General features: G+C 38.1%; 1 protein-coding gene across 1 annotated transcript in view; it reads left to right on the forward strand.

The window, feature by feature from the left end:
• The first annotated feature begins 5,620 nt into the window (after positions 1–5,620).
• CDC42BPA (CDC42 binding protein kinase alpha (DMPK-like)) overlaps positions 5,621–26,813 on the forward strand; it is a 245,435-nt gene continuing 224,242 nt past the window's right edge. The window contains exon 1 of the mRNA XM_012644402.1: positions 5,621–5,941. Coding sequence (XP_012499856.1) covers positions 5,764–5,941 — 178 coding nt within the window. The 5' untranslated portion in view covers positions 5,621–5,763. The remainder of the gene's footprint in view (positions 5,942–26,813) is intronic.

Consider the following 26,813-nt stretch of genomic DNA (forward strand, 5'->3'; position numbering starts at 1 on the left):
TTAAAAGGTCAATGAGATGTGGACTGAGCATTGCCTATTAGCTTTGGTGATGTGGAAGTCACTGGAAATCTTGGCCAGAGCAATTTCCAGAGTGTGGCAACTGGATTCTTCAGCTCTTATTTCTTTGGCTGCCAGCCCCTAGGTCCTGGCTATGTCACTTCCACTCCTCCCTCAGGTCTGAGAGGAACACTTTGGATTCACTGGCTTGGTTTTGTCACCACATACTGCTGCAGAGACTTTTGCCAAATGTTTCCTGCTGATGAAATTTATGAAAGAATGCCACTTAACCTCCTAATGTTCAAATTTACTAAATAGCTCTAATAGCTGACAATATCTATATTATAATATTTGACTCTAAACATATTTTTGAAAGTTCCATTTACAGTAGAGCTCGTTTGTGCAGAGCTTTCGTGAGAGATTTAAGTGACAGATGTAATGAGAGGGCGAGTTGGGCAAGACCCATTGACAAGCAAGGGGGAAACATTAGTTTGTGAACTTAAGTAAACCTGCCCTAATAAGGAAGCTTGGTTGGTTTGATTTTAACTTCTTGAGGGACAAAAAACCCCAAGCCAAACAAACACAAAGGGGCAAGATACACATGAAAAGGAAGAGGTAAAAACGCCTATGTTAAAACTGTGCCATTTCAAAATCCACTTAATTGTTGTTCTGAGACAAAACATCTGTTTTATTGATTTTTTTTTTTTTTTTACTAGTTTGGTTAAAACTGAAACTGTGTTGATTCTATGTATATAAATCCTTTCCTGTTTGCCCTGACATGCATTCCTTACTCATTGCCTGCTCTGCTCTGTATCTTTGGGCACAACTCATGCAGACTCCTTTTCAAAGGGTCTATGTTAGCTGCAAATGGCAGGAGAGTTGGGTCAAGAGGATTCTCCTCCCCTCTCTCCACCTAGGGCAGCCTCCCCAGGAGCCCCTGCATCTATTCTGTGGCTCCAGCTCCCACCAGCCTGGGTTTTAGCTTCCACCAGCCTAAGGGTGGGAGCAGCTTTTTGCTGCTGCCCAACGGGGTAACCTAACTTCACTGTGTGTGTCCTCAGCTCTTCTATCACCCATGAAACCAAGTGCCAGGATGAAAGTTTCTCTGGTTTAAATATATAGGTGATTGCTGCTTTTCTGATGGAACCCTGACATATTATGTGTGTTTTTCCATCTTTTGTCCTGATGCCAGTTTCTAATTAACAACTATATTCCACTTCACCGTTGTTACAACAGCAAGAAAGAGTTAGGTTTACAGAATCTGCAGATCTTTCAGACTTCGCTTGCTTAGTGGCTAAAGCCACGAGCATTGGCATGAGATAGGCCTGGTGTTGACTCCTAGCTCCTGTGTCACTTACTAGCTATATGATCTTTCACAAATTATCTAAGTTTAGAAGCCTGAGCTTCCTTCATCACCTATGATGTGGAAATGATAATTTTCCTACTTCATATGGTTACGACGATTGAATAAAGTATGTGCTCAAATTACCCAAGACAGTGTTTACAGGATATAAGTGTTATGTAAAGGAAGCAATTATTAATTAGAAAGTCTTTCTTTTTCATAACATAAGCCTTTTGCAGTCAGTATTACATATGTCAGGAGCCTGACATAAAGTGAAGACTGGCATTTGCTGGCGTTTTTACCTCTGAGGTTACTAAGGCAAGTCATTCATTTGCAGGGCCAGGATGTGCTAGCTCGTCTAAAATGGGATATGGTAAAATATCCTCAATGTTACTATATATTCAGCCCTGTTGTTGCACTCACCTTGTTTTGGGTCCCGATCTCCAACACTGAACCTATAGTTATTCTGCAGTAAGATATACCAAGCTAAGAGTGGGGTTGATTATTATAAATATTAATTGGTGGATCAATTCTCCTGTTCTTAGGTCTGAATTGGAAGATGAATTGAAGAGAGCTGGTATTGGGGACAAGGCTTACTGACTTCTGTCCTGCCTTATTCTTTCCAGAAACCTTCCCAACTCATCTTCTCCTGTCCTCTTTCTTTTCTGAAATGTCAGATTAATTCCCAGCATCTTCATAAAAATTTCTCTAATTATTTCAAACAAATTGGGTGTTTGCAGTGGTATACATCTAATCTCCAGGCCCCCAAGCAGAATTTCACAAAGAAGACCTCCTCTAGGCTCTTTCCCCAAAGAATGCCCTGCCAGGCAGCCTGTGGCACTCTTGTTTTGCAGGAACACTTCAAGCACTGTACAGCTGCTGGGCTGTGCCTTTCTTTGGATTAAGACTGGTTTCATTAACAAGCATGTTCACACTTCAACCGGAATATTTAAAATAACACCCGCACAATGTGTTTAGTGTCTAGTTAATTATTAAGTCTCTGAGCTTGAATTATTCAAGCAAAATTGATTGGGTTCAACCTTCTTCCTTCTCTTTGTGCCTTTTTTTTTTTTAAATAAAAATAAATTTTCCCCTCTACTCTCTAAATAATGTGAAAGGGTTATTTAGCAACCACCAATACCCTGGACTGTGGGTGGTACCCAAGTGCTAACAGAATAGGTAGAGAGCTGGCAGCTTGACTCTTTTGTTAAAAACATATCTACTTCTCATGTACTTCCATTGTTAATTAGCATTTATTGAAACCTAACATGTTTTAGTTTCTCTCTTTTAAACTTCTTTATAGTTACTTATACGAGTAAGTTGGGTAAGCAGGTATTTGGAGCCAGTTCTTTGGTGTACCACAGTTGAAAAAGCAGAAGGAATTGCTTCCTTCTTGCTACTTCATCTCATGGTCAATGAAATTGTTAAGCCAAACAGTGCTGGCTTCACTGTTAAAAACCATATGGTTGAAGAACATTTGTTAACCTGAAAACATGGTTCATAATATATTGCTAATTACAAACAGGGCACTATAAAACTGTGTTTCACTATGTATCATTTTTGTTGAAATGCACAGGAAAAAGACTTGAATAATAAACACCAAAATATTGACTATTATCTGTGTTAGGATTAAATTTTTCTTTTTGCTTTTCTGTTACTTTTATAATTAGACAACGCACGCACGCGCGCGCACACACACACACATAAAGATGTCATGGCTGGAAATGACTGACCCTTTGGCTGAACCTATTTATCACTCTTGTCAAGAGCACGTTGAAAAAATTGCTGTTCTTACTGTGTTACAGGCAAGTGTAGACTTGGCAAGTGTAGATTTCACAAAAGATTCACAACATTTTGTGAACCGCAACAACTAGAGTCAACTTCTGTTAGCCTTCATTTTTAGACTTTATGTCTAGACCTTCATTTCTAGTTCTTCCTCAGCTTCCATATTATTGAGATGTAAAAAGATGCAATCGTGAGCATTAACATAGAAAACAACTGCCCCACAGGTGAGGCCAAAGAATATAAAATCGTTGTATTTTGGAGAAAGATTAAAGGAGACGGCAGTTTTGAAAGGAAATACAGAAATGCAATGACCCAGTTTTGTGGTATTAATTTAAATGTAAGATCTTCCATAAGAATTTTGTAAACAGAGCTCTCTTAAAACCGAGACTCACAAAAATCTGGAAGGGTCCTACAGGCATCAGGTGCTTAGCTATTCAGTAACTTGCCTTTGCTGCCCAGATTCCTGCATTGTGTCACTGGGTTACAAGTCTGTGTGTGTGCAAAGGGGGGAGTGCAGGTTTGATGACAATGGTGACCTGTCTTGACTCCCTTCATAGGCTGAATCCCCTGTAGGTGGTAACCATGGCTTGGGAAAAACAGGCAGTAGCTAGAATAGTTCCGGAGGAGAAAACACAAGGCTCCACATAGCAAAACTTTTGGGAATAGAGATGGGAATTCTATCCTTTGCGCGCACACACGACTTAGGTGATAGCGCATACAAGTCTGTCATTGCTTTTGTCCTGGGAAATAACACAAGCAGTGCTGTAATTAGACATACAAGAAATTACTACTCTGGAGTGTGAGAGAACCGAATTGGGGGGGGCGCGTGGTGAGCAGGTAAAGGGCGGAAAGACACTATCTTTTCCAGATCTGTTGGAAGCCTAAAGCCGTCTACTTCCGGGCCCCCGTAACAAACGTGCCAGACGGGTGGTGTCTCCGAGGACGAGGAAGAAGCCCCACTTTGCGATCTGTACGAACCTCGGGAAACCCGGGACGGTGCCGAGGCGGTGGCGCAGTTCCCAGCCCGCGCCCCAGTCCTGCAGCGGCTCCCCGGCTCGGCCCGGTCATCCCGCCTCCATATCCTCCGCCACCGCCGCCTCGGCCTCCCTGGTCCTCCCGTATCCCTGCATTCCACGTTGCCGCAGTCGCAGCACCGCAGGCCGAGGCGGCCCCCACCCGTCCCCTCAAGCTGGTGCAGCAGCCCGCACCCCACGCCCGCGTCCCTAGAGGGCCTAGGCTGGGAGCGGCCGCAGGTCGCCGCCCGGCTCGGCCGCCTGGCTCCGGCGGGGGGGCGCGGAGGGTAGAGGGCGTGTGCGCGCAAGTGGGAGGGGGCGGGGGCCGCCATATTGGATCTGGACGCTTCGGCAAGCCTCCGCCTGCGTGCGGCGGGGACTGGAGGAGCCTCGCGGAGCCCAGGGCGCCAGCGCGAGAGGAGAGGGAAGGCGGGGGAGGGCAGGGAGGGAGAGGAAGGGAGTGGTTGGGAGCCGGGCTGCGGCAGCCTCTGGTCTCCTCACCATAGGCGCCGAGCCCTCCTCCTGCGCCTCGGTCGCCTCCCTCCTCGCTGAGGAAAGATGCCCTTAACCCAGGGGTGTGAAGAAGGGGGAGAAGTAGTTGCTGGAGCCGCCCGTGTCCTTTGAATTCGGAAGAGCACCCCCCCCCCTTCCTGGGGCATCGGGAGCCTCCGGCGCGGCGGTCGCGGTGCGGGTGTGGGGGAGACCGGGCTTTCCGCCCGGCGCGGCGCGGCGCGGCCGGGCCCGGCCCTCGAGCGACCACCGACATGGAGCGGGCTCGGGCGGCCAAGTAGCCGCTGCCGCGGAGCCCGGGTGCGAGTGCCGCCCGCAGCTCGCCTTCCCACCCCCGGCCGCGCCGCGGGACAGGCCCCTGGGAGAAGCCGGGAGAAAAATGATGAGTTTTCTCCGGAATGCGTTGAAAATAGGACTAACTGAAGAGCCTTAAAAAGAAGGACCTCGGGAGGAGAAAGGAAAAGCCTCCTCCGGGCAAGACTTGGCGTGCTCCGAGCCGAGGGGCTGCTTCAGCGACCTCGCCCCGTCCCTTTCCCGGTGGAGAAATTGCCGCTGATATATTATCCAAGTGGTGGTTGGGAGGATTTGCAGCAAAATTTTTGGTTTTCCCTCCCCCTTCTATACATTCTGTTTTTTTCCTCCCTTTTCTATTTTTCTTCTTCCCGGGAAGTGAATTGCTGATGCAAATCGGACTTTATTCATTAATGATGCAACCGGATTCGTTTCAGGATTATGTTGCACGAGTGGAATTTTGAATGAAGAAGAAGAGTTTTGTTTTTTTTTTTAAAGAAGTGTTGATTCTTTAGTTCATTGTACTTCTAATTATTATTTTATTTAAATATACGATTTAATTGTATTTTTTTTAAATGTATTAAATATATATTTTATGGTAATTTACCCTCAAAATATGTGTATATGGGTGAAGTTGAAGACGCTTCAGTTAAGTGAGGTTACTGGTGTGTTGGATGTTTAATTCAGCACCGGCATTTCATGACAGTTGTTTGAATAACAAGTGGTTTATTTTTAAAACCACACCTTTTAAAATTTAGATTCAAACAATAAAAGTAAAAATCGTAATAATAATTTAAAGGAAAGCCAGCAGAAATTGAAGCAAACATGTCTGGAGAAGTGCGTTTGAGGCAGTTGGAGCAGTTTATTTTGGATGGGCCCGCTCAGACCAATGGGCAGTGCTTCAGTGTGGAGACGTTACTGGATATACTTATCTGCCTTTATGATGAATGCAATAATTCTCCATTGAGAAGAGAGAAGAACATTCTTGAATACCTAGAATGGGGTAAGTTTGTATTTTTTAAAAAACTCAATCTTTAGATGGACATTATGATTTAGTTGTTATAGAGAGTTATCATGAGTAAACTTTACTCTGTAATGAAAGAAAAAATACATATTCACAGTACAAGAATAGACGCCAATTATTCAAGGTGTTTTTCCTAGTTTTTAGTAAATATTTTCCCAGGAGTGAAACCATGCTACTTAATTGTTGCCTTGACTTAAGGCCTAGCTAATGTGGAATTTATGATGAAGGACATATGTTTTTAGGTCAACAGTAAGAGATTTTAAATACGTTCTGCGATGGGCAAATATGGGTTATTGCTCACAGTTGCCTAATGCATGGAAGTATAATAGCTGTTAAATTGAAAGGTGTTTATTGGTGGAAACATTCCTTTCCAGATTATGGAACTCATTCCCAAAATGGGAGGAGATATTAAAATATCTGTGTTTATCTTAGATCAACAGGAGCCTGAAGGTGATGATCAGTGGGTTTTAGTTCATCTCTGTATAGAATAAGCAAAGGGAACTACTCATCATTGGCTTTCCAAAAATTGTTATGTTTGTAAGAGAAAATGACATAGTTTAAAAATTTTGTGATAGTAGTTGATGGCAGCTCCCAACTCAGAGTTAGATTTTCCTCTAAATTTAATTTAAATCTAAACTGGTTGGATTTTTGGCTCCATTCTTATAGATGAAATTTAGAAGACTTACTTTAGTGAAATAGATCACTGATGTGAGCAAATGCTCCATGTGACCTTCAAGCTTGAAGACTTGGCTTAAGTTCTTCAGCTTCTGATGTTATATACAGGACGCACTCTAATGTCCAGAAGTTCGCTGTTGGGAGAAATACACATCACCCAGAGCTATAGTGGTACATTGGCTTTTGAAGGATTTTGGCCAAATAGTATTTTGTACCTTTGGAATACAAATAATTTTAGTTTTTTGGAAAATGTGTATACCGAAATATCTTTGTTCTCAAGTAAAGCTTTATTTTCTTGAAGTAAAAGTCAAGTGCTGATTATTTCATTGTTTTGGATTTGAAATTTGTTAAAAATTAGTTTCTCAGGTAAACCACTGCTTCAAGAATGCCTGTACATACTAACTTTAATTATTCAATTTGCCAATATCAGAAGATTTCTAGCAACATGATGTCATGAGGTTTTAAAAAAATATGTAAATGTGAATAGGATGATTTTAAAAAACAAGCTGCCAGACTCATAATGGGAATGTAAGAAATCTAAACCGTCTTTTAATTGATTTCTCTCTTAAGAGTGAGACAATTTTGACTTTGGTACTGGTTTTTTAAGTACACATCTTTCATGTGTGGAGTAAAATATTTTATAAAGCATATGTAGTTTTACATCTCATGTTTCATAACTTTAGAAATTTTGTAGCTTTTTTTTAAGAATTAAAAGATTTGATACTTACAGAATTGGAATTTGAATTCTTAAATTATGGTTCTATAGTGACACTCTAGTCTGTGATTATGATTGTCATTTAATATCCTTTGTTATCTGTAAAATTAAGGGAGAACTGTTTGTACCAGTAGTAAATATAATTTTATAAGTGATTTATGATAAAAGAAGATGATATACTCCATTGCCTTTTGGTTATTAAAGTTTACATAATAGTTTTATGCTGTGAGATATTTTGCTGTATTATCAGAATAATTTATATTTTCCATTAAATATGTTTTCTTCTGTATGTACAGAAACACCTTGTTTATATATTTTTTATAAGCCAAATAAGCCAAAAATCAAGTAAGTGTTTGGCTGAATATATATTATTTTTATTAATATATTTTAAATAATTTGAAATCAGGGCCTTTTCATAATTTAAGGTAAATTAGATTTTAGCAGTACCCTTCACATTTTGTCTTTTTAGAAGTCTGATATATGGCATAACAAAAATATACAATTTCTTAAGTAAACTATTGTTTTTCAGTAATAGAAAACAAAATAATAGAATTTTAAGGAATTATTTTGTATACTTTAGGGCTAGACAGTGTCTGTTAAGTGTTAGGCATTTTTAAGTCCGAATATGAGTTCTTGAAAGTGGGGGTTATGAACCACAGAAGTTTGGTAAAGAGTAAGAAAAGAAAGTTAAGAATGGAAAAGCCGTCAAGAAGTATGTCATGAGTAGTGTTATTTACTATCCTTAAGATATTTGAGAATTTAGGTTAAGAATGCCAGTCTCTTCTTTTTATTTAGGTATTGAAATATACCAGCTGTTCTTCACGTGTGAATTGATTACTATGTTTTGAGGAAATGTTCTATTTTATTCTCATTACCTAATATTACACAAAAAACATTTTAGACGAAGGATGTTTCCAGATTGACTTCAGTTTAATGTTTCAAACATTATTTTTTGGGTCTTTCATGGAAATTTATAGGGACTGTTGTTGGGGTTAAATTTGATAATTTAGATTTGCCCTAAGTGATATAGCTTTTAGTTTGATTTTTAGTAATTCAAAAAATATTGGGTCTTTAAATCTTCAAAAGACCTAATGTTTGCAATGGGAGATCAATATAGTTAAATACTCTGTATTATATATTTGTGTTGAGAATTTTTTTTATATTAATGAAAGTTTCAGCTAGATGCTCCTTATTTTTATGCTGATAATAGTTACTTTTACAGTGGAGTCAGCCAAGATTCTAACTGGCTGTATTGCTTCATTTCCATCAGTTTCATTTTATTCCTGGTTATGGGCCGTTTCACTTTTATATTGGTACAGTTAATGTTTTGTTCATAACAGTATCATAACAGTAAGAAAACTGACAATTTAAAGTCAGATGTGTTGTTTTTCTTTGACAGCATTCCTTGCTTTTGGTGCTGATGGGTTCAGGGAGGAAATAAGTAGAGCAGAAGAGAGGAAGAGGGGATTAGGCCAATGAGCACTAGAGCAAGGGGATAAAAGTGCCTTAAGACCATAGATCACTTTTAAATTTAATAATATGTGTTATTTTCCAGTTGTAGCTAATAAGATTTGAAAGACTGTGTTTTTTGTCTCCTTTGTTTTTTAAGTTGTTGAAATGATTATGGTTTGTATGTTTGTTTATAAAATAATAGTTCGGATGTCACTAGTATAACTCTAGAAAAAGTTACAGTGGAGTTATAGAAGTAAAAATAACTTTTACATTAGAAACTAATTTGCTAGTAATGACTAAATGACTACATTATTCATTGAATTGGCTACTCCCTACTTTGAAATGGGAAATTGGAATTTTAGGGAATTTTTTACCAATTTACTTAAAAAAATAAACGTAAAGATAATATAATTCAATACAAAAGAAATGTGCAAGGCTGTATGTGGATAAATTTTTTCTTTTTTTTTTTTTTTTTTTTGAGACAGAGTCTGGCTCTGTTGCCCGGGCTAGAGTGCTGTGGCGGCAGCCTAGCTCACAGCAGCCTCAAACTCCTGGGCTCAGGCAATCCTTTTGCCTCATCCTGCTGAGTAGCTGAGACTACAGGCATGTGCCACCATGCCCGGCTAATTTTTTCTATGTATTTTTAGTTGTCTGGCTAATTTTTTTCTATTTTTAATAGAGACGGGGTCTCGCTCTTGCTCAGGTTGGTCTCGAACTCCTGACCTTGAGGGATCCACCTGCCTTGGCCTCCCAGAGTGCTAGGATTACAGGCGTGAGCCACTGTGCCCGACTGATAAATGTTTTTTGATGCTTTCTGAATCTTGAACTTCGTAATATTTCATACAAATTATCATTAAATAACAGTAATTTTATAGCTTATTCAAATTTTATGTATATACACAGAAAATAGTCTGATTAATAAACTTATTACAAGAGCACATCAGCAGGTACTATCATTTAAGCTTTTTTTCAGAGTAATTTTAAAGCTATTCACAGTTTTTTTTTTCTATGTGTGGGTTAATTAAGTGGGGGTGATGATGGCTTGATTAGAAGGATCTGAATCTTTTCTAGGATACTTTCCTTGTTCGTATCTGCTGTTCCTCATTGTTAGCTTTTCCTGAGTGGAAATCACTAATGATACCAAATTATCAAAATGGTTATTTTATACTGATGATTAAATTTATTTTTATTTAAGTGCTCGATTAGGATCATTATAAATGTCTTCAGAAATATTAGTTAGGCACTTGTTTCCTTTTTACTGGCCACCTGATATGCTATTCTAGTCGAAGAATGTTAGTGAATAAGTATAATTATTTTATCCAGCACAGTGCTGGCACATGGTAGACGCAAGTTCAGTAAGTGGTGGCTATTATTATAACATTTCTCTTTCTTCTATTGCTTTCTCTCTGTCTCTCTCAGGAAATCAGAGGTAGTTGCCAGATGGTATTGGTTACTGCAACAACTTGATATTCATTAGTTAATGTTTTTAGGAACATAAACTTTTTTTTTTTTTAAATATTGCTTTGTGAGTGAAAAGAGCATGTCAGGGTTAACACTTTAAGAATTCTAGAAATATATTTATTTCATGTGGAAATGTAGGGCATGCCTTAGCATAGCAGTATAAAAACAAATAATATGTTGTAAATTTTATGAAAGGTCCCATACTTCTTAGGACTTGAATACAATTACACAGTAAACCCAGGCTATTTTAGGGTAAAAGAATTAACTTAGCTCATATTAATATCTTATTGTAGTACTCTTCTGTGGCCGTCAAAATTTTTTCCCCCAAACTTTTTCTCTCTTGTTAAATTTATTGCCAGTTTGTTGTGCATGTAGCTCATTGTTTTTCATCCTGCTGGTTGTGAAAGGTTTTAAAATCAATTTACTAGGCCTAACCAGCATTTACAAAATTCAGTAGACTAAAATGGAACATATCAAGTACATCATATGTAGAAAAAAATATTGTTATATAAAAATTCTTTTCTTATATTATTCTCGTATTTCCTACTGTAGATTGAGATCAAAAGAGTTTGAAATACTTTAGTGTAGATGAAGCTATAATATGTTGATTGTTAAACAGTGAAAATATTATAGACATAATTCCCTTTTTCAAAAAGAACATGATAAGATTAGGGACCTACTGAAGAACTGAGGGTAAGTAAGGACAAGATACATACTTGGAAAGAGACAGAAGGGGGAGGAAGAAACGGGAAAGGAAGGAATGGGAATGAATATTGAGGGGTGAGGGTAGTGGGGAGAGAGAATGAGAGAACAAGAATGAATATACTATGTTCCTGGGTTGCTACTTGAGTCTGACCTGTGAATGATTGGGTATTTTTAATTTAGAAGAACTTAATGAACAGGGGAATTAACTCCACTCCTTTGTATTTTCTTTGATGGTTCCTTGTTTCTTTGTCGTTTTGTTTTCTGACTTTGAGCTAAAGAGTGTTGACTTTCATTGATTGTCAGAGTTGTATAGTTTGTTTAATTTGAGGGATAACTGAATGACCTGTAAACACCGGTAGTAGTTTCTTGGTTATATCTTTTCATTACTCCAGGTGAACTTTAGGGTTGATGCAGGTGAGGATTTACTAGTTCTGTTAGATTTTTCTCATCCCTTGTTACTCATGAAACTGCCAGTGAAAGTGACTTCAAGTTTTAAGTATTGAAGATTAGCAGTTGCTCAGGTGCTTTTGCTATATCTTGATGAATTAAGAAGTTCTTTCCATAACGATTTTTGTTTTTGAATGACCCACACTGTAAGTATAGGTCATACCAGCCATAAGAATGGCTTTCCTTTTGTTTTTGCAATGGCTAAAGCCCCATTTTGAGATATATTGCTAGCTATCTAAGACCTTGCCCTAACCAAAAATCATAACTAAGAAACATTTAAAAACAGACTATATAAGCTCAGGTATGTGGTGAAGCTGACATACTGATACGGTATCATAAAGATTTTCCATACTCTCTACTTACAAAGATTTTTAAGAATTTATGGTTAAAACCACAATAATATTTGCAAGTCTAGTGTAATTTCTATTTCTGCCTTTTTGCTGCATACCTTTATATTTCTGATGATGCGTGCTAAGTTGACAGTTTCTTCCAGGAGTCCATTGTGTATTAGGTTGCTTGAGGTTGTGATTAAGTGTGATCATATTTGTTTCTTTTGCCTGCGTGCCTATGATAATCCCAATTAAGTGCAGCAGCTCGTGGGTTATCCTGGTTTATTCAACCTCTGTACATCTGGCCCCGTTGACTTCTCTAAACGTGTATAAATGGATTACATTCCTCAATCTTACTGACCTTACTAAGTGTGTTTTTGTTTTTCCATTAAACGCTAAATAATCTGTAACCTCATTATTACATGTGCCTCTAACCTGAAAATATTGTGAATCCTACACATCCAGGACCTTTGTTTAGTAGAAGGAAGTTTTAAAAAAAACACTTTTAACATGATCCTTTGATCGTGTCAATATCCTGCTTAATATCCTTCAGTGACTACTGAATAGCTTTCAGGATGACATTTAAACTCCTTAGCATTGTATACAGAATTTTTTTATATGGTCCTTGTTCGTAATCTTTTTCTTCACATTTGGGAAATAATTTTAAAAAATTTGAAACAATCTAAAACTTACAGAAAAATTAGTAGCACAATTTTTTTGTCCTGAACCATTTGAGAGTAAATTGCCTATTTGGTAACTCTATCATCCTCAAATACGTATGTTTGTATTTTCTACATTGTTCTACATAATCACAATGCAACTATTAAAATCAAGGAATTAACATTCTTGTGTTACTATCATTTGATCCTTAGAGCTGAATTGTTCAGGAAGGAGAAGGGAACAGCTCCTTACCATATATATATTTTTTCCACTCTCACCTTTAAACTTGTTTTAAAATAAAAAAAATTACATATAGTAAAATTCACTGTTTTTGATGTATAGCCTATGAGTTTTTAACAGATATGGAGTCATATGACCATTACCACAGTTAAGATATAGAGCAGTTCCATCATCCGCAAAACTCTTTTGCTTATCTTTTCTACCACACTCACCTTTTAGTCCAGCTATAAATTAAATGTTGACTCTTTTAGTAATTAAGGCCTGTCTTTGACTATTCCATGACTTTTCACATATTAGTTAATATTCTTGGAAACTCCTCTTTGTCCAATTGTCCAATTGACAATATTGGTTGAATGAATTAATGCCATTATACTTGTTATATGCAAGCCTAAAAGCAATAGATCTAATCTTGAAACCGAGCATGAAACTCGTATTTTTTATGTTAGAGACTTGTTTTCTCTTTGATTTATCCTTTTTTATTTTAAAAGTGATTTTTTTCTCTTTTTTAAATTAATTAATTTTGAGTAGTACTATGGTATATATATACCACATAATTTGTTTATTCACTCATGAATTGATGGGCACTTGGGTTGATTCCACATCTTTGTGATTGTGAATTGTGCTGAAATAAACATTGCAGACACGTGCAAGTGTCTTTTTGATAAAATGGCTTTTTTTCCTTTGGGTAAATACCCAGTAGTGGGATTGCTGAATCAAATGGTAGTTCGACTTGTAGTTCTTTGAGGAATCTCCATACTATTTGCCATAGAGGTTGTGCTAGTTTGCAGTCCCACCAACAGTGTGTAAGCGTTCCTTTTTCTGCACATCCACACCAGCATCTGTTTTGGGACTTTGATAAAAGCCATTCTCACTGGAGTTAGGTGATATCTCATTGTGGTTTTGATTTGCATTTCCCTGATAATTAGGGATGTTTAGCATTTTTCCTTTTGCTTATTGGTCATTAATTTATCTTCTTTTGAAAAACGTCTGTTCATGTCTTTTACCCACTTTTTAATGGAGTTGTTTGATTTTTTTTCATTTGGAGTTGCTTGTTCTTTGTAGATTCTGGTTATTAGCCCTTTATCAGATGTATAGCATGCAAATATTATCTCCCATTCTGTAGGTTGTCTATTCACTCTGTTAATTGTTTCCTTGGCTGTGCAGAAACTTTTTAATTTTTCAGTTATGCAAGATAAATAAGTTCTAGAGATCTGCTATACAGTATAATGTCTATAGCTAACAATACTGTATTTTATACTTAAAATTTGCTAAAAGGGTAGATCCTATGTTAAGTGTTCATACCACACATACACACATGTACAAACATAAAATAATAATAATAATAATAATAAAAGGAGTGAGAGGAAACATTGGTAGGTGATAGATATATTTATGACCTTGGTGGTGGTGATGGTTCAGGAGTTTATACCTGTCCCCAAATGCATCAAATTAATATACATTAAACATGTGTAGCTTTCAACATGTAAGTCATATTCCAATAAAGTGGTTTTTTATTTAAACTTTTTTTGAAAAATTGACATTAAAAATTCAAAAGTGATTTCTTATAAGTAGTGGTTTATAATCCCCTCCCTTAGAAATTGGCTATCTGTAAATAAGTACTTAATGGGTGTGAGGTAAAGAGAAGAGGGTGCTTCTGTTTAAAGGAATGAGGTAAAATGTGAATCTCTAATTTTTCAAGGTAAATTTTTCTTACATGAAGTCTGGGTTTAACTGTATTTGTACAATGTCCAGCATAAACTTTAGAGTCTGGCTGGATATGGTGGCTCATGCCTATAATCTCAACACTTTGGGAGGCCAAGGTGGGAGGATCACTTGAGGCCAGCAGTTTGAGACCAGCCTGGGCAACATAGCGAGACCCCCATCTCTACAAAAAATAAAAAAATTAGCCGGGTGTGGTGGCATGTGCCTGTAGTCCCAGCTACTTGGTAGGCTGAGGCTGGAGGATTGCTTGAGTCCAGAAGTTCGAGGTTACAGTGAACTATCATCAGGCCACTGCACTCCAGTTTAGGCGACAGAGCGAGACTCTGTCTCTTAAAAAAAACCAAAAAACAAAAAAAACTCTTTAGAGTCCGGTGATAGATTGAACATGCAAATATATTTTCATTCCCTTCTGCAACCCCACTAAAACTGTAGTAAAGGAATTTTGTAAAAAGTCATAAACCTTTAAGGATGAGAAGAGCAGGAGAGAAGACTATAGCAATGAAATTTTGGAAGCTGAAAGGCAGGCAAATGAGTGATAATGACTTAGGAGATCTGAGAAAGTTGAATCCTAAGTTAGCAATGGTGAAAGCTGAGGACCTGTCCAGTTTACTTGACAGGGTTTTCAAAAGTCTTAGAAATTGGTATCTTTAGGAACCTCTGTAAGTTTAGATGCAGGTGGGACTAAAATATTGAAGATAAATTGAAGCTGGCTTAGAAGCAGTAGGAACTCTAGAGCACCTCCCCTACTGCATGCCACTGGGCTACTTTATCCTTCTCCTCCTTAGACAAAGATTAGATTTTTCTTCTCTGTAAAACAGAGGTTTTCGGGGTTGAGCAACATCAGGCATAGGTTATGGTAGGCGTTTCATATTGAAAATAGGGGGATTAAATAAATATTTATTTATTTCTGCTTGGCTACCAGAATGCTGGTAACTAGGCCTTTATTACAAAGACAGAAGATTAGATGAATCTTTTTTAGAGAATCTGACCTGCCCAAGAAGAAAGACCTGAAGATATATAATAGATATCAGGGGTTCCTCAGTAAAGGAATTAGGTAATCACATTACTATAAAGTTTGTTATCAGTGGGTTTCACCCAAGGTTCAGAGCTTCAAATCATCTTTTCATTTTCTTATAATTAAATGTGAATAGAAAACCAAGAATTGCCAGACATCTGAGGAAAGGCTCTGATGTGCAACTTCAAAAAGCGTAACTTAAAACTCACGTAAAACTATTAATAGTCTCACAGATAAAGTACTGAACTATGAAATAAAATTAGGATGTCATAAAAAGGAGGAAAAGAGAATGAAAAACGTTCTTTGAAATTTAAAATGTGATAGCTAAGATGAAAACATCAGTATAAGAATTGGAAGATAAAGCTGAAAAAATTTCCCAGAAAATAGAGCAAAAGAAAAAAAAAAGATATTTATAGTAAAGACGAGCTAACGAAAAGAAAATTAGAGGACCAATTTAGGAGGTCTGAATAATAATCTGATGAATAATAGGAATTCTAAAAGAGAATTCCAATGGAGAGAACAGAGGGGAAGAAATCATCATTGAAATAATTCAGAACAATAGTCTACAAACTGAAGGACTTGAGTTTCTAGATAGAAGGGGCCCACCAGCAAAACGGATGAAAATAGAAATATTGGATGTAAAATGCTAGACCAGTGCCTAGCATGTAGTAAGTCCTCAGTTATTATTACCATTATTAATATCATATCATTTTAAGCTCTTTTTCTAGATTATTATAGAATCTTGGTAATTACCATCTTCAAAGTCTACTTGTTATTCCATTAAATACATATATAGTTCTATTTCTTTGCTGTTGTAAATAATGATATAAATTGATCTGTGTTTAAATGTGATTTTATTACACGCTAGGGACATTTTTAAAAGTAGCATTTGCCCCTGATTTTATAATAAAGGAGTGAAGAAAATGTGAAATAGGACTTTTTAAAAAATGACTTTACCATAATGGCCTTGTATGTGAATCTGATGGCTATTGGGGATGTAGATATCTTTTGCAATAAACAATATTAGTCACAGATTATATAGCTAGTTCTGATAATACATTCATTATAAGTTCTGTGAGCTTGAGGATTTAGTTTGGTTAAATTGCCTTTTTGTGATAATTTTTAGAAATCGTAAACAGTTCAGGGTTAAAAAACGATTAAGGGCCGGGCGTGGTGGCTCACGCCTGTAATCCTAGCTCTCTGGGAGGCCGAGGCAGACGGATTGTTTGAGCTCAGGAGTTCGAAACCAGCCTGAGCAAGAGCGAGACCCTGTCTCTACTAAAATTAGAAAGAAATTAATTGGACAACTAAAAATACATAGAAAAAATTAGCCGGGCATGGTGGTGCATGCCTGTAGTCCCAGCTACTTGGGAGGCTGAGGCAGGAGGATCGCTTGAGCCCAGGAGTTTGAGGTTGCTGTGAGCTAAGATGATGCCACGGCACTCTAGCCCGGGCAACACAGTGAGACTCTGTCTCAAAAAAAAAAAAAAACTATTAAGAATATACCATGGTCACTATTTTGTAGCATTTATCATTATTTTTAATTGTATAGGTTTATAATTATTTGATTAATATTAATCTTCCTTACCAGAGGCAGAAACCATGTCTGTTTTGCTTACTACCTCATCCCCGATACCTAACATAAGTACTTAGTGTATTGTAGGCACTCAATAAATATTTCTTTGATGAATGAAAAAATTGGTGAATGAACAATGGAGGTAAGTGAATAAATAAGCAATAAAATTATTTTAACAGTTAAATCTCAACATTGAGTCAGTACTTACGAAGAAAAAAACAATCTAAAATGTAAGAATAATTTTGTGGAAATTGGGGGGAAATGTAATAAAACGTGACAATAAGGGCAATCTAGAATTCAAAATATTTAAGTCTGGAGTTTTCGTTTTGTTTTAATCATAGTGAAAATATCCAGGAAGAATGTTTAGGAGACATACATATGAATCAGAGGACAAAGAATGGTTGGTAAGATAATGGCAGAAATTAAATTTAACAAATTATGGAATGCTGTGTGCTAGATATTGTACTGGTTGTGGAAGATAGGTGAATAAGATATTCCTCATAATAATAATGTTATTAAAATACTTCTTACCCCCATAGTCCTCTTCACAAGTAATGTTTTAACAAAATCAGAATTTTGATATTAGAATTCAGTGGAAAGTAATAAGATTATGATCAAATTATCTTAATATTAAACATGTTGAATTTTCACTATGTCTTCTGGGTAATAGAGAAAGGATTTTAATTCAGTGAACTTTATAGATGTTAAAAATATTTTCAAAAATATTTGTTTCACTGCCATTATATATAAAGATAATTAGAACAAAGTCTTTTTCATGATCATTGTGGTATCTATGTTTTATCTCTCAGGAAAAAAATAGGAAATGCTTGTGTTTCTAAACAAAGATAAATATTTAGTGAAATGTAGTTTTCATTTGAAATAAAAAGTCATCTTAGGCTTTATATATATATTTTAAAATAATGGTACTTAAAAATTACTCTGTTGGCCGGGCTCGGTGGCTCACGCCTGTAATCCTAGCACTCTGGGAGGCTGAGGCGGGTGGATCACTCAAGGTCAGAAGTTCTAGACCAGCCTGAGCAAGAGTGAGACCCCGTCTCTACCAAAAAAATAGAAAGAAATTGTCTGGGCAACTAAAAATATATATATATATAGAAAAAATTAGCCGGGCATGGTGGTGCATGCCTGTAGTCCCAGCTACTTGGGAGGCTGAGGCAGGAGGATCGCTTGAGCCCAGGAGTTTGAGGTTGCTGTGAGCTAAGATGATGCCACGGCACTCTAGCCCGGGCAACACAGTGAGACTCTGTCTCAAAAAAAAAAAAAAAAAAAAAAAAACTCTGTTACAGACCTCAGGGCTATTTATTTATTTATTTATTTAGACAGACTCTCACCCTGTTTCCTGGGCTGAGGTGCAGTGGTGTCATCCTAGCTCACAGCAACCTCAAACTCTGGGCTTATGTGAACCTGCTGCCTCAGCCTCCCAAGTAGCTGGGAGTACAGGTGTGTGCCACCATGCCTGGCTAATTTTTCTATTTTTTTGTAGAGAAGGGATCTTGTTCTTGCTCAGGCTGGTCTCAGAGCTCCTGGCCTCAAGCAGTCCTCTCGCCCTCGGCCTCCCAAAGTGCTACGATTATAGGCATGAGCCACTGCGCCCAACCTATTCTTTTAAAATTGTCTTTAAAATTAACTCGAATTTGTGAACATTTGTATTTTATTTCTTGAATTTATGATTCTGTAGCAGAAACAGGTCAAATTTCTGGTAGTACAAGTTCTGACTTCAGTGTTGGAGTACGAAGAAACCATTTAAATGATAGTATAGTAATATGAAAAGGTTGCTGATTGTACAGCACAAGTAGAGGGTTGATAGTGTGTTTTTGGTTATAAATAACTGAAAAAGGAAAGTTTTTCCTATTTTCTTATAAATAATTGAATAAGGAAAGTTTTTACTAGCTAACCTATCAAGAGCAAAGGTAGGGTGAGCTTCTGGGTTTAGTAGCTCAACAGTATTATCAAACAACCAGGTTCTTTCAGTCTCACTGCTACTGTAGTGTAGACTTCTTTTTAACACTGTTTTCATTAAAGGTTATAGGATGGCACTTGAGCAACATGCTTTCTTGTTCAGGTGATGGGGATGGTGGAGAGAGAGAGAGAGAGAGAGAGAGGTTAGGGGAGGGAGGGATGCTTCCTGTAGCCCCCTTAAGAAGAATAAGACTTTTCCTTTCATGGAAACACCCAGGTAATCTCCCCTCCATTCTCAGTGGCCAGAATTAGGTGTCATGTCTATTCCTGAGCCAGTCATTGCATTAGTGATGATATTATTGAGGTACATGGACTGTGTGAGGGAATCGTAGCCCTCATAACAAAATTAGGATTTTATTTGGGAAGAGGAAATGAATTCTGGGTAGATTCCAAGTAGTCTCCACTATAGTTGGCATTGTGGCTTATAGTTTATTCATAGCATTTCATTAGGAATTATTAGTGCTACAGTACGCTTTTATTTGCCTTTTCCCAGACCACCTCTAACTAGTATCTCCTCTGATATGTGCTTTTGGTTTAGGGATTCTAGGCTGGTGTTAACCGTGTGGAATAGAGAAAAGGATCCATTGTAGATATCTATAATTAAATTTTAATTTTAAAATTGCAAATGGTCATTAAAATGATAGCTTTCTCAGCCAGGCCATCCTTTATTGGCTTATCTTTCCTCTGAATGCCTATAAAATTTGTTTATAGTGCTCATGTGGCAACCAGTATGAATCTTGGATATTAATTATCTTTTTATGTGTATCATACCAGGATCATCTCTCATATGTCTGGCACAAATAAATTCCAGTGTATCTTTATTGTTAGTCATATCTACAGAAGATGTGGTTAGAAGGTTTGTTTAAAGTCAATTCAATAAATATTTATTATGCACAATAAATATTATATATGTAATGGATCGTAGGAACAATAAAGATCAACATGTGGTTCCTGCCCTTAAGGAATTAAACGTAATAAAGGAGGCAGAGAAGAGAGATTACTTTTGGTAAGGGGGAGTAGGTTAGTGGAAAAGTGTCAATCATGGAGGTGACATTTGAGCCTCTTAAAAAGATAGTGTTTTATGAAATGGACATGGATGGGAGGGCATTTTTGATGGAAGGAAACAGTGGAATTTAGAGTATAGAGGCAGGAAAGCTCAAAGGCATGTGCTTGGAGCACAGTACTTGGGATTGGAGGCATAGTGGGAAATAAGGTTGAAATAGTGGGTTGGGGCCATGTCACAAGGTTTGCTCCATAATTTGAATTTGACTCTGTGGACAGTGGGAAGCCATTAAATATTTATTTGTTTTTAAAGCAAGGAGATTTGGAAATTGTTTTCTGCCATAACAGAGGTAGCCTTAAGATTTTTAGTCTTTTGCAATGATAGAATGTTTGTGGAGAACACTAATTAATTAATTAATTAATTCACTCATTTTAACAAATATTTATTGCATACCTCCAATGTGGCAGGTATCAATTTCTGAAGCTACAGCAATGAACAAGACAGGCAGGGTCTCTGCTGTTATGGAGCTTACATCATGGTTTTAGGGGAGTCAGGAAATAAACATATAAATAAATAGAATTATTTCAGATATTGGTAAGAGCTATAAAGAAAGTATGATGACATGACAGAAGGTGTTTTGAGTGGTAATTTAGAATGGTTGATGAGAGAATGCTTCTGAAGAGGTGATGTTTGATGAGAAGGTGCCAGCCATGTGAGCATCTTGTGTAAGAGCATTTCAGGTAAAGGGAACAGTAAGTGGCAGGGTCCTTAAAGTGGAAACAGAGGAACAAAAAGAAGACCAATGTGGCTGGATCAGAGTGAGTGAAGGGGAGAGTGGTAGAGTATGAGGTTCCACCTGGAAAGGAGTTTCTATTTTATTCTCAGGGAAGCCAGTGGAGAGAGTTTTGAGCAGAGGAGTGATGTTATCTGGAGTTATGTTTTAAAAGGATAACTGTGGTTGCCATGTGAATAGACTCATGACTGTTAGGACTTGTGAAGCAGTCCAAGTGAGAGGTTATGGTCCCTTAAACTTGGGCAGTAGTAGAGCACATGGAGATTTGTGATTTGTTTTATAGGAGAACGGAGTTGCATTTAGATAAGCTGTTCACACTGAAGAAAAGGGTAGAATCAAGGATAGGGTGCGTGTTTCTGGCCTGAATAGATGAGTAATAACAGCTAATATTTATTGAGTATTTACTGTGTGCCAGGCATTGTCTAGGCAATTTAAATGGATTATTATTATTATTTTTTTTTTGAGACAGAGTCTCACTCTGTTGTCCTGGCTAGAGTGAGTGCCGTGGTGTCAGCCTAGCTCACAGCAACCTCAAACTCCTGGCTCAAGCAATCCTTCTGCCTCAGCCTCCCGAGTAGCTGGGACTACAGGCATGCGCCACCATGCCCAGCTAATTTTTTCTACATATATATTTTTAGTTGTCCAGATAATTTCTTTCTATTTTTTGGTAGAGATGGGGTCTCACTCTTGGTCAGGCTGGTCTAGAACTCCTGACCTTGAGTGATCCACCCGCCTCGGCCTCCCAGAGTGCTAGGATTACAGGTGTGAGCCACCGTGCTTGGCCTTAAGTGGATTATTAACCTTATTTAATCATTAAAACCTTATGAAGAAGGTAGCATTATCTCTGTTTTACAGATGAGAAAACTGAGGCCTAGGTCTATGGTCTCATGGCTAATAGGTGGTAGCGTCAAGATTCAAACTACTTAATCTGATTTAGAGTACACACTCTTAATCACAGCTACTCAATTGTACTGCCATTACTGAGATAGAATTACAGTGTTTGGACTATAGGGTGGGCTGACAGTCAAAGAGTTCTGTTTTGGCCATGTTAAATTTGGGATAGCAGGGAGTTGATGTGTTAGTCTGGAGATACGTTAGTTATTGGAGAAGTTAGGACTAGAGATAAAATTTTGGATTCATCAACTTATAGGTAAAGCATGGGACTGAATAAGATTTTTCGAGAAAATGTGTAGATAAGAAAGAGAAAAAAGTTGAAGACTGACTTTGAGGCATCCAAAATTTAGAGCTTGAAAAGTGGAGGAGGAACCTGGAAAGGAGAGTGGTCAGCGAGGTAGAAGAAAACCAGGAGAGTGTGTTGTCAAGGAAGCCGAAAAGGAAAGAGTTTCAGAAGAAAGCATTATCACGTTTTGAATGTGGTAAGGTGAAGGCAAAAGCCCAAATGGAGTCAGGTGAGGAGAAAATGGGACCAAAGTGAAGGCCATGTATATAGACATTTCTTTAAAGAGGTTTCACTGTGATTGGGAGCAAAGAAATTTGGTGGTAGTTGGAAGAGTTATGGGGTTAGGGAAGGTTTTGAAGCATGTGGAAACGATAGCTGATGAAAATGATCCAACAGGGAGAAAGAATTTGATGATGTAGGAAAGGGAACATAAAGGTAAAGATTGGACTTTGATTGGAGCTGGGTACTTGTTTTTTTTTTTTTTTTTTTTTAAGTAATTTGATAATTTGGTGGTGGGAAGATAAAGGAGTTCACTTCTGATGGCTTCTATTATTTCATTGATATTTAAGACAAAGTAATTAGCTGGGAGGGATGGCAGATAGTGGGATTTTTAGAAATTTAATGAGAGAAGAGAAGATGTATGTGTTGTGTGTGTCAGGAGTCCTCCAAACCTGCGGTGCCAACCCCTGGTCCACAGAGCTCTGCCACTGCTGCCTCCCCTCCCCTGTCTGTGAAAAAATTGTCTTCCATGAAAGTGAGGAAAGGGGGCAGCACACAGCAGGAGGTGAGCAGCGGGAGAGCAAGTGAAGCTTCATCTGTATTTACGGCTGCTCCCCTCCCCATTGCTTGCATCACTGCCTGAGCTCCGTGCTCCCCTCCATTTCCGGGCTCCGAACCATCCCCAGTAGTTTGGGTGCTTCACTAGGAGGACTGATGGGACGCAATGTATAGTCGTGTTCATGGTTAGTATTACTGTGAAAAGCTACAAAGCAAAATCAGCAAAGGGAAAAGGCTCATGGAATGAAATCCAGAGGAAACCAAGCACATACTTCCAAGGGTCCTTTCCCAGTGGAGTCTCATAGAATGTGTTTAATTCCTTCAGCAATGAATTGCGACTTACAGTGTGAAATGTTGTCTACCAGAGAAGCTCATTAGAAAGTCAATACCCAAGGTTTTTATTGGAGGCTGATCACATAGACATCCTCCGTATAGCATATCCTGGAATTCTAGACTCCCAGAAGGAAAATAGATGTTTGGCATAAACCATATTGTTTGTGCAAACAATTTGGATACAGCAAACCATTCTTATGAGTTATTATCACGGGAACACTCTCAAAATCCAAGTTCCCAGATGCCAGGTAAGGGCCAGCCTTGCAAGCAGGGCTTTCTAAGCAGTTTCAGGCCTGTGATATAACTCTTTTTTGCACAATATGAAATAGTAATTTTGGAGGGTTGGGAGAGTGACTGCCCTAGGAGTGTGTATTGAGATTGTCAGAAATGTTTTGTTCATGTGAAACGTGTGATGATGAATTTAATCGGCCAACGTGATTGTGATTTTTTTTTTCCCTCTAGCTATATCCAGTTGCTCAGGAGTAGGCAGAGTTGCAGTTTGAACTAGAGTGTGCCGAAATACTTAGACTTGTGCAAAAATGGGGTGGCCCCTTATTCATACCAGCCCAGCCCAAGACAGGGACATAGGTGGAGATTTCTTGGATTTTATTCTCAGTTGATAATCCCATAGTAAATCCCCAATGATTCTCTCCTTAGCGACAGGACTATCTGGGACCCACACAGGATAGAAAAGGTATGGCATAACCTGACTGTCTTCAAGATAAGCAGAGCATCAGATCCTGGCAGTCCTTCATTGTGACTTTTTATGGGATGCCATTACTTGGTTTGGTTTTGGGCTAATTATTACAGGGACAGATGGATGGCATTTGGGTCTGTTATTTCAGGGGTGTATGAATGGAACCAAGAATGTAGATTTTTGTTTGCTTTTCATCGGCATGTGTGGTTATTGAATAATTACTTTAAGATGTAAAGTCCTCAAAAGAAGTGGCTCTTGGTGTATGCATCCAAATAACTTGCATGGCTTTTTCAAAATATGTATGATTGCACCTCACCTCTAAAGATCATGATTCAGTTAACTCAGGATGGAGGCCAGGATATGTGAATTTTTAAAATGCTTCCCTGTAGATTCTAATGTATGTTTCTGATTAAGAATCACAGTTTCAGACCAGAGAATGTCAGCTTAGTCTTTGCAAATTTTGAACTTCCATTAATAAGACTGTGCCAACAGTCTGTATTGCTCCTTGTTTTATGCAAGAAACCAGGAGAATTTTGTCAGGTTGGGCATGTGTCTTGTTGAGTATACTGAAAAACATTGTTTGGACTATGTTTCTCTGCCCGCTCCTAAGCAAAAAATATTACTATTTTAAATACTTTTAAAAAACCTTTTGTTATCTGTGTTTTAAAAATAACTAATTATATATTAAACAGTATCTTAGATAACTGCAGGTAATATTAGAGAGCCTATTGTTGCTGCAGTATGTGCTAGAGAAATTGTACTGTCTTTTGCACTTAGCTAATATCAAAATTCTCTCATCATACATGTATAATAATAAACACTGGAAATGATTCTGTTTTCTGTATAGACATTTTGAAGTGTTATGTAAACAGCTACTTAATTACTTTTAGTTTAAAACTCCTGGAAAGTGATAAAATCATGTTAACAGTGCTGAATAGGAGCCATAAAAATGATTTTCAGATAATCTGTTCTCACCCTAAGAATATTAATATTGCCTTCCTACGCAATATTTACTCATTCACTTTAAATTTTTCTTTTCCTTTTAATCATTAGAACTCTTTTTCCTGACTGACTGCTGTGGGATTACCCTAAAGCCAGGTGGTTCTCCCCTTCCCCTTTTGTTATTAAGGCACATGTGCTTCCCAGGGTTATTTATGAGTTCCTCACAGGGCCAGAGTGGAAGTTCAGATCTCTTGAGTCTCTGGGCAGTGCTGATCCCACTCCTCTGCTCCCGACCCCTGGGTTTTGTCCTCAACTTAATTGTCTGAGTTGGAGCACTTGCAGAAGTTCTAGCTCTGGTTAGTGGATAGAGGGTACTCAGAGACTTATTAATTAATTGCTGCCTGTTGCTCAGGGCCTCCAGGTCCTACTACCTCTGACTCAGCTCAGGCATGGGGCACCAGCCATAGGAGATTCACCAACTGGAGGTGGGCAAGCCTGTGGGCTCTGAGATGCTTTCAGGGGCTCTTGGACAGCAGCTTCTGAGGGCCTCATGTCTACTGAACCATGGGATCCAACAGAAGAGCCCTTGCCTGGAATACCAAGGGCTGGGGCCAGGCTGGTAGCCACTGGCTGGCTGACTGCCTCTGTTGTACAGGTTGGGGAACTGGGCCTGTTAATTCCCTTAAGAGCTCTTCTGAGGAGTTTCCCTGGCATGCCTGGGTCAAGAGTGTGGATAAAAAGGGAGGCTGAGGGATAGGGCAGCCTTACCCTCCCCTGGATCTGGGTAAAACCAGAGCAGCCAATCAGGAAAAAGAATCCTAATGATTAAAAGGACTTTTTTTTTTTTTTTAAATAAACTGCATCAGGCCAGGGGTTTTTTTAGGGCACCAGGCTGACTTTCTTAGTTTGGCTTGGTGTAAATTTTCATATGGCTCAGCATTCTCTACATTCACATGGACCATGGTGTTTGTGGAGTTGGAGGACTGGAATTTGAGAGAATTTGGTGAGGAGAGAGGCAGCAGACCTGGCATGATAATCTGAACTCTGGAACAGGCATTAGATAGCTGCTGAAGGCGTCTTGGGCACAAGTAGCAGCAAGTCTGTCCCAGGGGACCACAGGTGCAGAGGTGATTAGAGGCAGCTCTGACTCCCTGACTTCTTGTGCTGGGATCCCTGGCCTGGTGAGCTTACCTTAGGGTAAGGAGAAGAGGGGCAGGCTAAGAAAATGATCCCCATCCCAGCCAAAACAATCCTCCTCATGTACTGCAGATGATCCCTATTAGAAAACAAAGATTCTAGAATGGAGTCCATTTTTAATGTATTATCATTTACTTACACCTGAGAGTCAATTAAACTTGAATTTTTTTTGTAAATATAAATTGGCAATTTTATTTCTAAAAGGTCTACTAAAGCTCAGGAGATAATCTAGTATATTATGTCCTAGTCTTCAACTGAGGTCCTAGTCTTCAAACTGAGGTATCTGTTTCCATGGTTCATGAAGATTTCCCAAGGGTTATGTGGATACATATATTATAGTTTCAAGGGAATTTAGTTTCTCTTAAACTTCCTTTCAACTTCCCTAAGTACGCTTTTCTAAAACCTATCTGTTGAGAATATTCCGAAGTCTGTGGATTTTCTTTTTCTACTCCCATTTTACAGTTAGTGGTCATTTCCCATTTTTATAAAATAAAGGCATATTTCTCACTCATCTCAAATCTTGCTGTAGTACTTTGCCTTGGGTTGTGAAAATCTCCTAGGTACAAAACAAAAGGGACCATTTAAGAATGTGCAGCTCCGGAGGGAGGGGAAAAAAAAGAGCTTCTATAAAAAGTATTGAAGCAGGTGTTTTATTTCACTAGCTTATAAACCAGTGGCTAAACTCCATTATCCATTATTTGAATTAAAAATTAGAGTCAGACTTTTTCTAACAGAAAACAATTCTTATTTTTGTTGTTGGTTTGACGGTGAGGACTGGCTTTGCCAATTATATGGTGGACATTCTCCATAAATTTTCATAAATTCCGGGTTTTGATGGAATTCTATTTAAAACACATATGCAATCTGAAATATATTGGAAATTACATCATTTACAACCATTTAAACCAGCAATTAAACATTTGAGCTATAATTTTTTTTTTTTTTTTTTTTGAGA

This window comes from Propithecus coquereli, unplaced genomic scaffold, assembly GCF_000956105.1.
Source record: "Propithecus coquereli isolate 6110/MARCELLA unplaced genomic scaffold, Pcoq_1.0 Scaffold210, whole genome shotgun sequence".
Lineage (NCBI taxonomy): Eukaryota > Metazoa > Chordata > Mammalia > Primates > Indriidae > Propithecus > Propithecus coquereli.